Source organism: Heloderma suspectum, chromosome 5 (assembly GCF_057233095.1).
Source record: "Heloderma suspectum isolate Gila_16-S chromosome 5, 16-S_ref, whole genome shotgun sequence".
NCBI classification, from domain to species: Eukaryota; Metazoa; Chordata; class Lepidosauria; order Squamata; family Helodermatidae; genus Heloderma; species Heloderma suspectum.
Genome location: NC_139462.1, coordinates 233,873,463 through 233,889,449, shown reverse-complemented (window position 1 = coordinate 233,889,449; position 15,987 = coordinate 233,873,463). Strand labels below are relative to the sequence as shown.

The 15,987-nt window shown below is 54.2% G+C and overlaps 1 protein-coding gene across 2 annotated transcripts in view; it reads left to right on the top strand.

The window, feature by feature from the left end:
* Positions 1–2: 2 nt before the first annotated feature.
* LOC146345368 (uncharacterized) overlaps positions 3–15,987 on the top strand; it is a 45,512-nt gene continuing 29,527 nt past the window's right edge. The window contains exons 1-2 of one of the 2 annotated variants that reach the window (XM_084860100.1): positions 3–2,447; positions 4,669–10,177. In XM_084860100.1, the coding sequence (XP_084716226.1) occupies positions 1,027–2,447; positions 4,669–4,699 (1,452 nt within the window). In that variant the 5' untranslated portion in view covers positions 3–1,026 and the 3' untranslated portion in view covers positions 4,700–10,177. Of the gene's footprint in view, positions 2,448–4,668; positions 10,178–15,987 lie in introns of those variants that run through there. The other variant, XM_084860101.1, reaches the window with a different exon arrangement.

The following is a 15,987-nucleotide window of genomic DNA, read 5'->3' as shown; positions in this document are numbered from 1 at the left end:
GCAGTTTTATTCTCAATTCCCTTCCCAGTTATGCCTAACAAGGAGTTTGCCCCCTTTTTTTCTTTTTACAGCAGCTGCACACTGGGTTGCCATTTTCATCGAGCTGTCCATCACAACCCTAAGATCTCTGCAAGGAGGGTTTGCAGCTCCTCTCCCCCACCTCCATCCCCCCTGTGAAGTAAGAAACACGGCTGCTGTAGGGCGCTAACCATGAAAGGGAAATACAGAGACTTCTGTGCCCCTTTTCTGCCCCTGTCACTCAGTCCCACTGCCTCCCATTTTCTGCTTGAATTCTAGGCTTCTTCAGGTGATCAGCGAATGCACACGCCCATGTAATTTTCGCCTTTGGAGAAGCTCCCACAAGCCCGGCTGGTTTTCCCCTCTTCCACGCCTTTTTAGAGAAATGTGTACCAAATACTGAACGGGGAAGGGTTGTCGGATTGGCCAGGGGTGGTTGCAGAGGGAGAGGTCAACTCTGACGGTGCTCATCACTTCATTATAAAGGCGCAAAGAACCTGGCGTGGAAGAGCGAGGGAGCGGTTGTTACCTCACCGCTGGAGGCGAGTTTGAGGAGGCCGCGCGTTTTGCCGACCGGAGTCACCGAGGCGGCACCCAGCAGAGACACAGTCGTAACACGCTTTCTTCACACTTCCTAGTTTCGTCACCAGGTAGCGGCAGCACGAGGGCGTCTACTTCGGGTGATCACCGTAAAGCAAAACCAAAGTCCTCTGGCGCTCAGAGTCCTCGCGCGCTTCCAGCCGGTTCCTCCCACAGCTGAGCGGAGGCTGGCGCGGAGGCGGAGGGGGGGGCGCCCACTGCGGCGGCCCCGGAGGCCTGGGCTCCCCGCCGCCTGACAGGCCGACGCTGCACAGCGGCGGTCCCGTCCTCGGCCTGGCGTGCTGCGAAGGGGCTGAGCCGGTGGCCGGAGGGAGGGGCACCCCCAGCGCCAGCTGAGCCCCCGTACCCCCCCCTTCGGCCACGGCGACAACCCCAACGGCCTCCGCGCTTGGCCACGCAGCGGACACAATGGCGGCCGCGGCCTCATCTCGAGTCCCCCCGCGGCCCGCAGCCCAGCTGTTATCGCCACCTCAGCCAGAGGGAGGAACAGGGGCTTCTCCTGGGGCGCCCCCGGAGGCCAAGCGCTGCCGCTGGGGGCTCCGGGGCCGGATGCGGGGCCTCGGCGGGCCGGAGGCGCCGCATCCCGACGCACGCGACGGCGAGCGCGAGGTCGGCACAGGCGCCTTCGCGGCGGACGGGCGCCGCATGCCCGCGCAGACGCGAGTCGGGCATCCACCGCTCGCGAGAGCAGGGGATTTACGTGCCGCCGGCGCTCCTAGCCCGCTACCGTACACGGGGCTCCAGCGCACGCGGCGCGCCCCGGCCTGCGCCCGATGTCGCGTCCTCATCGCAGGACACGGGAGGTCTGAAACCTGCCCCACTTGCAACGTCGCCCACTCCCGCGCCCCGCCCCCTAAACCTGGACCACGCGAGCGTCGGCAAGCCGGGGGCGCTCCCTCGAGCCCGACCCCCCGCGGAAACGCAGGTTCCCTCCCCGCGAGGGGCCGCTCCGCTCCTTTCACACCACGGGCAAACCTGGACTCGCCGCGCAGGGCGGGCGGCGCCCCCCTCGGTTTCCCAGCCCGGAGGACTCCTGGCCTGGCGGCCCCTTCCCGCGGCCCCGCGTCTCTCTGCCCCTCGCAGCCGCCTGCTGAGCCGGGAAATGCTCCCGTGCCCCGCAGCGAGCCGAGCGCGCCCGCTGCGACGCCTCCGTCGCTTCGCTGGCGAGGAGCGGGGACACGCGGCGAGGAGCGCCCCGCCCCGCCCGCGGGCTCGAGGCGGCTGCTCGTCGGCCTTCCCGGCCCGGCCCGGCCCGGCCCGGCCCTCTCGCCGCCGCTCGGCGCGCTGCTGGCACAGGCTCCCTTCCCTCGGCCGCGGCCGCCCCGACTCGGCAGCGCCCTCTGCTCCGAGCCCTCCCCCGCCCGGCCCCGCCCCGCCCCGCCCCGCAGGGCGCTTCCGGAGCGGGCTCGCGTTCTCCGCCGGCGTGTTGCTGCGCTGGTGCCGCCGCCGCCCAGCAGCGGAGGCGCTCTGGGAGGACGCCTCCTCCGCCGCCCCGCTCAGCGCCAGCCGGCGGCGGCCCCCCCTCCTGAGCGACCCTGCCGGCGCCCGCGTGGCGCCGCCCTCCCCGCGCGCCGCGGGCCTCAGCCTCGCCCTCCCTCGCGAGCCCACCGCCCCGCCGGCCTGCGGCTCATCCTCTCGGCCAAAGGCCGCCACGGCGTTACAGAGGGCAGAGGCCCCCCGGCACACCCTCAGCGCCCCCAGCCGCCTGTTGCCCTGAGTGGGCCGGGCGCGGACACAGGCTGCAGGTGCGGACGGAGACACGCATCCTCAGCAAGCCTGGCCGCGCCCCCCAGGCGCATTAACTGTACCCCTTACAACAACCCTGTAAGGTAAGTCAGAGTTCTTGGCCGCATTTTGCTGATGGCGGGGCGGCGGGGCAGCGGGGCTGAGGCTGAGAGAGAGCGAGCGAGCGGCCCAAGGCCATCTACTGAGTTCCTGGCAGAGGCGAAGGTTGACCTAGGCATTCCCTGACTCGTAGTGGCTATGGATGTAACGGTCGTGTATAACCTGCTCCATTTGATCCGGACTTTCTCCCTCCAGAAAAGTATGCAAAAAAATCTATCAGAATTTTGGAACTTTCACTGGTGTGTAACGTTTTGCGTACTTTTCTTAGGTCAGCGTAATATCAATGAGCAGAGCGTACACACAAAAGATTGCTACACTGCAGAGGCTGAAGAGAGATCAGAGATGTGCTGTGTGTGTGTTTAAAAGGCATATACAGTTCTCTGTTTTTATGCACGTTCCGTAGTTTTGTATGACCAAAGTTTCATGCAGTTCCAGGAATTTTAAAAAAAACTGTCCACGGCTCCATGTGACTCTGAAAAGCCAGACCTTTGTGCATTCAGCAGGACAGATTCATAAAAATCTAATGTCATTTTGATCCAATGTGGATTTGTCTGACATTCCTACTTGTAGCTCAGTTTCTGAACCTCGACCCTATACCAGCTTTTCTGAGATACTGAGAAGAGAAGTGTTAGCAATGTGCTATTCCTGTTTCTGCTCCAAAGCCAGAGCCGTTTCTCTGTAGTTCTCAAGATCTCCCTCATGTGCTTTGTGTGCATGACATGATGAGGCCAGAAAGATACAGCCCCCTGCTGTGTGCCCTGTGGTGTGAGTTACGATCTCCCCGTGTGGGGTTTATATGCTGCTCATGGTGTGCTATGATTGGAGGCAGTTAGTCTTTATACCAGCCTTCTCCAACGTTGTGCCCTCCAGATGTTTTAGACTTCAACTCCCATCATCCTTAACCGCTGCGTATGCTCTCTGGGGCTGATGGGGGTTTCAGTCTGATGTACACTGTATCAGTATTTGGCCTATGTATCCTCCTCACACCCACATCAAGCCCACCTCTGAGCCCTGTTCTGGCCTCTTTGTTCGCACAGTTGTGCAGCCATATCTGCTCTGCTGATGGTATATCTGTTCTTCCACTTGTGTCATAGGGCTTCTGCCATATCCTATAGATCCCCCAGCTGGTGTATACCGAGGACAGGATTATAACCTAAGTCACTATGTACCCTAATGGTGCTGTCATAAAACAAAACAATAAAACAACAAAGAACAAACCTCTCCTGACTCCTAACTGAGCAGAGCGCAGGAAGCTGCCCCAGCTGGTCTAGGGGCTAAACAAGCGAGCAAGCAGGCTCCCAGAGAGCGAGTGAAAACGGAGAGCAAACAGGAGTTCAGCAGGGGAGGTCAAGGGGGAGGCCCCTAACAATTTTTTTTAAAAAATCTTGTTCTTGTAACACACACTTCCATACCAGTGGGACTGTGTTTTTAACCTCCAGTGAATAGAGGACAAAGCACAGGCTATCCCAGTACGATCAGAAAGCTAGAGACATAAAGGGAATAGAGACTATGGAAGGAAAAGACTGTCCAGTGGTGGTGACCTGCAAGATCTGTGCCATGTTTGTTTTCTTGCCTGAGATCAACATGGCCTACACGTGCAACAAGTGCAAGTTGATCATGCCGTTGGAAGAAAAAGTAAGAGGCCTGGAGCGGCGAGTGTCGACCCTCCAGGGAATAAGAGAAGACAAAGAGTTCTTAGACAGAATACTGGAACTGCAGCAGCAAAGCGAAGTACAGAAGCCAGAAGAGCAACAGCAAGCTGAGGCAGAAGAGGAAAATGCTGAGGCAAGGAAAAACGAAGTAGAGGATACTCCTTGGAAAAGGGTGACCGTTAGGAGCAGAAGAACTAGAAGCCACTCTGCACCAGTGAAAGAAGTGGAGCTGTGGAACCGATTCCAGCTACTAGAGGATGAGCCTGGAGGACAGCCTGTAGAAGAGGAAGTACAGGGGACCCTGCATGAGAGCGAGAAAGAGGCTGAAGGTCAGTCAAGCAGAGGCGATGAAACCCAGGCCTACAACAAGAAGAAGAGAAGAGTGGTAGTAGTGGGAGACTCCTTGCTGTGTGGGATCGAGACCCAAGTATGTCGTGAAGACCCGTGGACTCGCCAGGTATGTTGTCTCCCAGGAGGACGGATTAGAGACCTGACTGAAGGGCTGCCTGCACTCATAAAGCTCACTGGTATCCCTTTCTTCTCATCCATGTAGGAACAAATGGTACGGCCAAGCAGAGCTATGAAGAAATCATGTCAGACTTTGAAGCTTTGGGAAGGAAACTCAAGAACTTTGGGGCCCAGATAGTTTTCTCATCCATCCTTCCAGTAGTTAGAAGAGGGATAGAAAGGGAACGAAAAATACTCCGGGTGAATGACTGGCTATGAAGGTGGTGCCGATGAGAGAGATTTGGATTCTGGGACCACGGGCTATACTTCCTGGAAGATGGGCTGTTGGCTAGGGATGGGTTGCACTTCACAAAGGCTGGGAAGAATTTGTTTGGCCACAGCATGAAGAACTTCATCAGGAGGGCTTTAAACTGAATCCTACGGGAAAGGGAGATGTAATGTTGGGGGTAACAATGGACGTAGGCTCATGCACTGCAACGGAGAGAACAGCTCTAATAGCGCCAAATAATAGTCTTCCAAAAAATATAGGAAGAAAGTAAAGCACATGGGCTTCGATATCTATATATTAATGCCCAGAGTATGGGAAACTAAATTTCCCAATGGATTTGTCAAGAACAAGTCCTGCCAGATGAATTTGATCTTGAAACTGTGGCAGCAACTAGTTTGCAGGTTGGAACAAAGAGGCATCTGTTGGGTGTACTGACAGCACCGAAGCATGACCTAATGTAAACTTCCTCACAAGATACCCTAAGGTCCGTATGCCACACCACCTCTTTTGTGGACTTTTGATAACAAACTCAGCACTTGTCACTACTCAGCAGAAGATGAGAAGGTATAAATGGACTGTTAGGGATGTACGAAAGGGACTTACCTTGTCCCGCAGCTTTTTTCGCGGTGGGGGGGAGGCGCTTCGCTTCTCCCCCCGAAGTTCAGGCGAGGGGGGGGAGGCGTCCTGCCTCGCCTGGCCGAAATTCAGGCCGGGGGGGGAGGCGCCCCACCTCGCCCGGCCGAAATTCAGGCCGGGGAGAAGCGCCCCGTCTCCCCGGCCGCGAAACAAAAAGTGAAAAAAACAAAAACAAAACCCCCGTGATAGGCTATGTAACGATTAACGTAGCCTATCACGGCTAGATTTCCAAAGTCAGCCGTGGTAGGCTACGTTAATCGTCACGTAGCCTATCATGGGTGACTTTGGGGGGAAAAAAAAAAGCGCGTACGCAAATGGCGGCGGCCCATGGGCGCTGCCGTTTGCGTTCCTTATTTGGGCCCGGGTAGTCTACGTAAAGATTTACGTAGACTACAGCGAAAATAAGGGGAGGATTCCGGGGGGAGGGACAGAGCACCTTCCCCCCCCCCCACTGCGGATGCCCCAGTGCGGAGGCAGGTAAGGGATTTGTACATCCCTATGATTTTCTAAATTTGGGAATCGTCAAATTTGCCAAAAGATTTGTGAGCACAAATGCCCTCCCGTAGTCCCTGAAGCCAGGGTGTAATGCAGCCAGACTTAGACGATTTTGCAGTTCAATATCCCAGATCCTCTGATGTATAGTTGCTTTAGCTTTGGTATATCCAAGAGCTAAAAGAGCATTTGGGGAGAATTCCAAATTACATAACTTCTCATTCAGTGTCTTTTCCATTTTGTCTGAAAGACATCAGTGTCAGTGGGGCCAATCCCACAGGAAAGAAGATCATATTCAACCAAATAATTATGTTGTGTAGCCATGCACAGGCCTCAACAGAACTTTGCCCCATCTCTAGACATAGGACTACGCTGGGCTGGGCACAACAGTCGGGGCTCCAACTATGGCTCTCAAGAATTTAGTTGGTATGACTTCAAATGGGGCATAATTGCCATAAGCGCATACAGCATCTGAGCAGTAACCATAGCTGAAAATAGCTGCATGGCTGAAGGGATGTGCAGTCCACTTTGGTGCAAAAACCACAACGGCGAGTGCCTTTACGCTCCTCTGAGCATTCGCAACGGCATTCTTTATTTTTCTCCAGGACCTGATGCGTGGAAAGTTACACCCACGTATCTATAGGTTGTAACCACTTCAGTAGGATGTTTGTTTATCTGCCATCTATGTTTGATGTTCTTGCTAGTGAAAACTGGGACCTTGGACTTTGTGTAAATAATTACCAGGAGTTCATTTTTGCAGTGGGTGTCCAAAGCTCTTAAAAGGCGCCTCAGATCAGTACTCGTCAGCAACAATAGCACCACGTCATCTGCCTAAAGGAGACTTGACAGAGGTCTGTGCCAGTTTGGGAGAGTGGGAGCATATCTCCATTAAGCTTTTACCCAAGGAATCAATATAAAAATTAAAGAGTAGGAGCTAAACTACGCCCCTGTTTGACTCCACTGAAAGTTGGTCTAGGTCCAGACAAGTGACTGGCACGATTACATCTTACTTGCATATGGGTATTTTCATAAAGGCTGCAGAAGGGTGTTAACAGTTGCCTATAAATGTTGGTAGCCTCGAATTTTCCCACAGACAGTCCCTTGAAATCAAGTCAAAAGCTGACTTGAAATCAATGAAGGCTGCATAAAGCGCCCCCCCCCCCCCAGTTGTTGATGTATATTTTTCAACAAAATATTGAAGGACAAGGCCCTAATCAACTGTGGATCGCCCCAAGCTAAGGTCAGCCTGCTCATCCTCCAGAAGAGCAAAATCCTGCTCTTGCTCTAACCGATTAGAATCATAGAATAGCAGGGTTGGAAGGGGCCTATAAGGCCATCGAGTCCAACCCCCTGCTCAATGCAGGAATCCAAGTCAGAGCATCCCAGACAGATGGCTGTCCAGCCTCGTCTTGAACGCCTCCAGTGTGGGAGAGCCCACCACCTCCCTAGGGAATTGGCTCCATTGTCATATTGCTCTCACAGTCAGGACGTTTTTTTTGATGTTCAGCCGGAATCTGGCTTCCTGCAACTTGAGCCCATTATTCCATGTCCTGCACTCTGGGATGATCAAGAAGAGATCCTGGCCAGAATACTGTAATGTTGGAAACTGAAGATTGTGATTATATTGTTGGTAGTGTTTATTTCATTTATAAAAATAAATAAAAAATAGACTAAAAGAAAAAAAGAGATCCTGTCCTTCCTCTCTGTGACAACCTTTCAAGTACTTGAAGAGTGCTATCATATCTCCCCTCAGTCTTCCCTTCTCAGGGCTAAACATGCCCAGTTCTTTCAGTCTGTCCTTGTAGGGCTTTGTTTCCAGTCCACTGATCATCTTTGTTGCCCGCCTCTGAACCCTCTCCAGCTTGTCTGCATCCTTCTTAAAATGCGTTGCCCAGAACTGGACACAGTACTCCAGAGGAGGCCTAACCAGTACTGAGTAGAGGGGAGCTAGTACTTCCTGGGATTTGGAAGCTATGCTTCTGTTAATGCAGCCCAAAAGAGCATTTGCCTTTTTTGCAGCCACATCACATAGTTGGCTCATATTCAGCTTGTGATCAGCAATTCCAAGATCCTTCTCGCTTGTAGTGTTGTTGAGCCACGTATCCCCCATCTTGTAACTGTGCATTTGGTTTCTTTTTCCGAGGTGCAGAACTTGGCATTTCTCCCTATTAAATGTCATTCTGTTGTTTTCTGCCCAGCACTACAATCTATCCAGATCGCTTTGAATTCTGTTTCTCTCTTCCAAAGTAGTAGCTATCCCGCCCAATTTTGTGTCATCTGCAAATCTGATCAGCATTCCCTGCACCTCCTCCTCCAAGTCATTAATAGAAATGTTGAAGAGCACTGGGCCCAGGACTGAGCCCTGCGGTACCCCACTCGTTACCTCTCCCCAGTTTGAGAAGGTCCCACTGAGAAGCACTCTTTGAGTCCGATTCTGTAGCCAATTCTGGATACACCGGATCGTTTAGGGATGTCAGAGAATTCCGCCACAGATCTCAGTGAGGCCAAATGCCAGTGCATTCGGCCCCCCAAAATCTGTGACGGAACAAAGCCCCCCGCCCCACCACCCCGCGAAAGGCACGCGAAATGGAGCACTTACCTGGTGCCATTCACACTGCTTTGTGAATGGTGGCGGTGGGGGCGGCGGTGGGTGCAGCGGCAGGGTGACGGGGGCGGCAGGTGCAGTGGCGGGGGCAGCGGGGGCTGGTCTCCTGGCCGGCCGCGGCCCAGCGCAGCATACACAAATGGCGGTGGCTACGGCGGTCGCCATTTGCGTTCGCTATTTTTCGCCGTTCTAGCCTATGTAAATATTTACATAGGCTAGAACGGCAAAAAATAGCGAACGCAAATGGCGGCTGCCGTAGCCGCCATTTGCGTACGTGTTTTTTTTTACTTTTCCATGATAGGCTACATAAATATTTATGTACCTATCACGGTTAAGTACAGCGCTGTACTCTGCCCAGCGGCTGGATGTCCGGCTGCTGGCAGAGCCGGCCAGCGGCTCTGCGGAATCCCCGCGGAGCGGAGCTGGCCAGGCAGTACTCTGGGGGGAGGGATGGAGCGCCTCCCCCCTATCGAGGATTCCGGGGGGAGGGACGGAGCGCCTCCCCCCCCCACCGCGAAGCAGATCTGCAAAACGGTAAGTGAGTTTCATACATTCCTAATCACGGCTTGGTAGGGATGTAAATGGCATAGTGGCCGCCATTTGCATTCCTGCCTTTTGCTGTGATAGGCTATGTAAATATATACGTAGCCTATCACGGCCTCTGCCAGGACGCAAATGGCGGCTGCTACAGCGGTCGCCATTTGCAGCTGACACAGCCCAGCAGCAGACAGAAGTCCGGCTGCGGGCGGCCCTGACCGGCAACTCCACAGAGTCGCCACAGAGCGGAGCCGGCCGGGGAGGATTCCGGGGGGAGGGACGGAGTGCCTCCCTCACACCGCAGATGCCCCCACCAGGAACGAGGTAAGGGATTCATACATCCCTAGGCAAGTCTGGTGCCACCAGCTGCAATGCCATCTCTGATAGTGTATATTAATGTTGCTTCAGTTAAAAAGCTCATCATTGGATCTTGGGAATACTTATTGATAGATAAGATTGATGATAGATGATAGATTTTTTTTTAATAAAGGATCAAGAAAGAAAGAAAGAAAGAGAAAGGGTTGAACTGAGAACAGAGGCTGGTGTAGAACCCGTGGGTGCAGCAGGGTGTGTCATAGTTTGCAGACTGGGCTGGCCTGGGGTAAAGAGCAAGAGCAAAAGAAACGCAGATGAAGAAAGAAAACTCCCTACATGCAAAGGGGTAGGGGAAAGGGAGTAACAGTGGATTACTCATCGGGAGTTCAAACTGGAGAATGTGCACCACTCTTGTGCTGAGGACATCTCACATCTCTGACATGATGTCCATCTTCCTTGAAACAAATCCACCTATGCCGGGAGGGCACATTGGGCTGAACTGAGAACAATGACAGTTGTCTTGATGGACCGAGGCAAGAGTGCTGGCATATGGCTGGCGGAGAGAGAGAGAGAGACACCCATGGGTGCAGCAGGATGCAAATAAGCAATATGCCACAGTGTCAAAGCCACCCAGCCCAGCTATTCCTCCCAGGCACACAGGGCATGGCACAGGCAGGCAACCTGGTTGATCCTGCAATGCTTGTCTCAAAGATTAAGCCATGTGTCCACATGAGTGTTAGAATAAAACTGCGAATGGCTCATTAAATCAGTTAGGGTTTCTTTTGGCAGGGTGGGCGGGCGGGTGTAGGCAGGCAGAGGCAAATCTGTTCCGACTTGAACTGGACCTGAGAGACAAGCAAAACAAAACTAGCCTGCTAAGAGCCTTAAACAGTCATAGCGATGACAACAACAACAACATGTAATGCCCTGCCTGACTCAAATAAAGACAAAAAGCCAGCCAAAATGAAGAGAAACAGCAGGGGGAGGGGGGGGGAGTGTGCTGCTCACTCCCCCGAGGGCTTGAGGGTGGGGCTGGGGTATCCCAGCAGAGGCAGGTTGGGCTGGGGCCGGAAACAGAGCAATGTCTTGCCCACCAGGGCATATTCTATACGGAAGAGGGGCCTGGGGCCAGAAAAGTGGAAACAAACCAAAGCGAAGCCCGCCAAGAGGGCATATTCTGTAATAGGGGAAGACTGTGAGGGGTGACTGGGGCTTGACTGCCCTGGGGCAAACAGCAAGAGCAAATGAAAAGCAGATGCAGAAAGAAAACGCCCTACATGCCAAGGGGAGTAACGGTATGCCCTGCATTACTCATTGGGACTTGAAATGCGAGAATGAAGCTCTCTTGTGCAGCAGAAGTAATACAACAATGCACTGTTTTGAAAAAGAGAAACCACCCAGGCAACGCGGGCACTTTGAAAATGAAAGTAGCCAAGAGCGCTCTCCTGAGACTCTTTCACTGAGGCAGGGAGCAAACACAGCCAGCCTGCCAGGAGGGCCCATCCACGTAGCAGACCCATGCCACGGGGCATCGGTCTGTGGTGCTGGAGGCAGGCGTCAGGGACGGACAAGCCCGTCTCCGTCTGGGGCAAGGGGAGCTCTACAAGCTGCCACCCACACAGCTCGCCCCGCCCGCCCGCAAGCTGTGCGAGCCGCCCGCCCCTCCTCTCCACGCCAAGGACTCCAGTCAAGTCCTTTTGCTTTATGCCCACACGGCCTTGATTGCTGAGTCCTCGGCAGGGCAGCCCCCAGCCTGTCACCCTGGCTTACTCTAGAGGAGGCCAGGACGAGCGCACAGGGGTGCCGCCATCGCCCTTCTTCCTCGTGCTGGCTGTCAAGGGCTGGGCGCAGGGAAGAAGGGCCTCGGCAGCCAGCCCCCACTCTCCAGCCCTGGCCTCCAGAGAGAGCGCTGGGGTGCCAGCATCGCCCTTCTTCCTAGCATAGCAGCCACAGCAAGGGACAGGCTGGTTTTACGTATGTGTAAGAGACTCATGGACAACGACCAGCCTGTCCTGCGCCACTGCCGCTCTAGCAAGGATCGGGGGAGGAGGAGAGGCGCTGCCTCCTTCCCTCTCGGGGATAGGCAGCTGGCTCACGGAGGGGCCAGGCGCCCGTGCTCTTGCCCGACTCAGCATGCGGCGAGTCGGGCAGGAGCTCAGGTCTGCGAACTGGCACCCGGATGGGGCAAATCGGCACTTCTCGACAGGCCTCAAGCCCCAACTGGACTTTCAGCCATCCCTAGAAGACGTAGAGATGCTACAGCCTCCTCTTACATTCAGAGCTACAGTTCTGCACTGAAAGCACGGCCTGACATAATTAATTACTGATGCTGATGACAATGATGATGATACATGCTCTGACTGGAGGACCCATAGAGATACAGAGATGCTAGGAGCATCCCCTTGGGTTCAATCAGAGTTGCGTTACTGTACTGAAAGCACAGTGAAACAACAACAACGACACATGTAATGTCCTGCCTGACTCATGGAATCCTAGAATCATAAAGACAAAAAACCCAGCCAAAAGAGGGACAGCAGTGAGTGAGTGTGCCGCTCACTCACCCGAGGGACGGTATCCAGCAGGGGCAGGCTGACCTTGAGGAAGACCAGTTGCTCCACTAAGTCAGCATCCAAGCAGGAGCAGTGGGGTGTCGTGTCACCACGTCGCCCACCATTAAGAAACCCTCTTGGTTGAGACTCTGGTCAGTGAGCAGCTGAGTCCTTCCCTGGCCACCTGACCCAGGTCTGGCCATACTTGGCTGAGGGATGACCAAGCAGAGCAGTCCTCCATGGGATCCGCCAAGTAACGCTGCACAGACATTGCAGCATTATCCTGGTGGGCGGGTTGGGTGCCTCTCACCCCAACCGCTGACTGCACTGCCTTGGCCCAGAACCCCTGGCCTGTGGTCCTACTGGGAGTGCTGCTGGTAGAAGGGATGGGGCCCTGTCTCCCTGCCACCGCCTCCTTCTCTGGCACCTGCCCCAGCCTCTTTGCCTGTGCCTCCTTCACTTGCCCCGCCATTATTTCCTGCCATCCCATCTGGGAGTTCTCCCCACAAAGGCCATCTTCCAGGAAGGGATCACACATAGTGGCCAACATGCAGGTCCTCTCCCAGCATAGGGGCTCCACCTGCCATACTAGGCCATCCCTCATCCTTGTCACCAGTTCCTGCACATCTGGCAGGAAGTGCCTGCCTGTGACGGGATCCCCGGTCACCAGAAACTCACCCATCTGCTTCTGGAGATGCCTGGCAACAAGGATCACCTGGCTGAGGAGGGCGGTGCTGGTGCTCAGGGTCTCGGTGGCCTCAAGGAACAGCTTGAGGATCACCGTGAGCTGGGACATGGCATCCCACTGCTGCCTGCCCAGGGGTGCCTGGATTCCAATGTCCCCACCCCTAGACACCTCATGGACAGCATGCTGTTGCTCCACCACATGCTCCAGCATGGCCTAGGAGGAATTCCAGAGTGTTGCCACGTCCTGCCCCAGCCTGTGCTGCAGGAGCCCCAACTCCACCTGCTTCTCCTGCAGCAGCCTGCTGCCCTTGACGCTGTGGTGGAAGTGGCCAGCCACCTCCCTGCAGCTCTCCAGAAGATTACAGATGCCAGACAGAGGGGTGGGATACACCTTGGTGCTTCCCATTTCAAGGGCATCCCTCATGGTCTGGTTGAACATGTGTGTGATGCAGCAGGTGCCCTCAAATCTGCCCTCGTACACAGCCTTCACCATGTTGGCTCCCAGGTCTGTGACCATGTAGCCACGGGTGAGCTGGTGCCCGGCCGGCCACCCCTCCACCATGCAGTCCATGGCCTCCATGATCTCTGCTGTGTGGGACTGGTCCGTAAGTTGCACGTGGAGGAGGGCCCAGCAATGCCCATCCTTCCCACCAGTGCTGGAACTGCTGGCTGCTACCGTCCCTGTGGCTGCCCACCAGTGAGCCGTCAGGGACAAGTGAGCGTGCGATCCGCCCTCGCTGGGCCAAATGTCCGAGGTGAAGTGCACCATCTGTGACTCTGCCTGGCGCAGACGGTCCACCACTTTCTCCTGGCATGCCTGGTACAGGGAGGGCACCCCCGCCTGCTAAGGGTGGTGTGACACGGCAGCTTGTAGTAGGGCACCACCAGGGCCATCAACCTCTTGAACCCCACATTTTCAATGAGGCTGGATAGCTGGTCGCCCAATGCCACCATCTCACTGATGCAGTTGGTGATCTGGTCGGGCGCTGGAAACCTCCACCTGGTGGACCCGCACTTCCCCCACCCCATCTCTTCCATAGTGACCTGCCTAAGCATCTTGGGGGTGAGAGACAAAGAGCTTGCAGGAGTTACAGCACCACCAGCCTTCCGCTTGCCCCCGCTGCTGTCCTGCTGGGACGTGGGGGGCTCTTCCCAGAGCAAGGCCTATTGGTGCTGCCTCCTCAGGAGCAGGCTGCTGGTGCTGAAGTGCCCTGGCTGTTTCCCCTGCTCAGAGATGCCTGCGATGGCAGCAGACAGCAGTGCTGGCATCCACTCCCGCCTCAAGTGGTCCCACACGATGGTGACTTGACATTTCTGTGGAGACATAGACTGCCTGCCTTGAGTCTCGGGGGTCACCACAGGAGCAGGGGGAACAATGGAAGAGGGGCCGGGTGCTGGAGCCTCTGCCTGCTGGTCGTCCTCCCCGACACCCTGGAGAATCTCCTCCTCTTGGCCCTCCACCATGCTGAGGACATCAGACACCTCTGGTGTGACATCCCTAGCGGCTCCCCTCTTCCACTGCCGAGGGAGATGCTGCTCCTTTGGCAAGAGTGCTGCTGCTGCTTTCTGCACAACCAGGCTCCTCAAACAGGGACCTCCGGGCACTGCAACCTGCCCCACACTCTGCTGCCCTAGACCAGGATGAACTTGGGGCAATCCAGCTCCAATCATATGAACTTGGGGCAATCCAGCTTGGCTACTGGTGCTGCTGGTCCCACCAGCACCTTGGCTACCTCTGCCCGTGCCAAGGACCCGAACATGCCTCATATTGGGCTTGCTTTGCCACACAGTGTAGTATAAATTTTTTGTGAACTGCCCAGAGAGCTTCGATTATTGGGAAGTATAGAAATGAAATGAATAATTAATAAATAAATAAATAAATAATAAAATTTAAATAATTTGTTAATGTGTGTAGTGCTTTGCCCACTATATTTTGAAATATGAACTGTGTAGTGCTTTGTCACACACTGTCCACAACACAAGAATGCGTGCACACACATGCACACATACGTACACACACACGGATGCACATGCACAAGAGCAAAAAAAAGGAAATACTGAACTACCTACAAGCAAGGCGGGGGCAGACTATAATCCTAACAGAAGAGAAAATTTTAATTTAATTTATTGATTTTTTTAGGGAAAGGAGATCAAAAATGGGAAGGGAAGGAATTCAGGAATTGAAAAGGGTGGTGGTGGAGGGGAGCCAAGAACAAGGAAAGTATTTTTATATATTTATGTATAAAAGTAAGGGAAAGTAAGGAAAAACCAATGGTTGAGAATGGAGAAGCATGGGAAGCTAAAGAACAAGGCAAGGCAAGGCAAACTAACGTACTTTTACATTTTGTTTGTTTGTTTTTAAAAACTAAATAATGAAAGACAAAAATCTATTGGGGCGGGCAGGTGGGGGGGGGGGCAAAGAACCAGGCAAGGAAAGGAGGAAACTCAAACTATGCACTTTTTAAATGTTTGGTTTTTTAAGTAAAGAATCTGCAAAAGAAAGAAAGGGAATAGTTGGATTGGGAAGGAAGAAGAAAAAGCTGCAGCGCACACACACACACACACACCCCACAGATCTAGCCAACAAACTTTACAGCTCTCTCCAGTAACCACCACCTCTAACAGCTCCTTCTCGCAGCAATGAACGGACACAGGGTTTTCCTCCAATATATCCAGTATTCCCCCCGCTCCTCCACCACTGTCACTGATTGGAGACTGCTGGGTTAAGTTCAGCCCTAATTTGGCAACTAGAATTGCCATTCGCGAAGTCTCACCCTCCCTGCTCCCACTCCCCTCCCCTTCCCCCCTCCGTTCTCCTTCTCACGCCCTCCCTGATCTTTCGCAAGTTGATACATTGAAAGACAGGCTGCTTGGGAGTGGCTTCAGTAGCTCCGAAGCTCTGAGGTGGACCGAGGCACCTCAGCGATGAGCTGCTTCACTTTGGGGCACCTCAGTGTTGTTCTGATCCACTTCAGATCACGCCGAGGCACCTCCAAAGCAACCCGCTTCTCTTTGTTATACACGATTTGGACTGAAGCAGTGCACAGCTCTACATTACACAAGTTATATTAAACAAGATTACAATTTTTGTAAATTGTACATAGAAGGGGCATTTAGTTTACACATTCCATTCCATTCATGTACAGCAGGGGTTGGCATCATGGCCCCCATGGGTGCACCTGCACCTGCCAACATCCCCAATGTTTTTTCTGTCCTGCATTGCCAAGCACCCCAATAAACACACCCCAGTGGCAGCCTATTTTGTGGTGGTGCCCTCGACACTACCTTTTTTTGTGTGTGGAAAATACTTTTTAT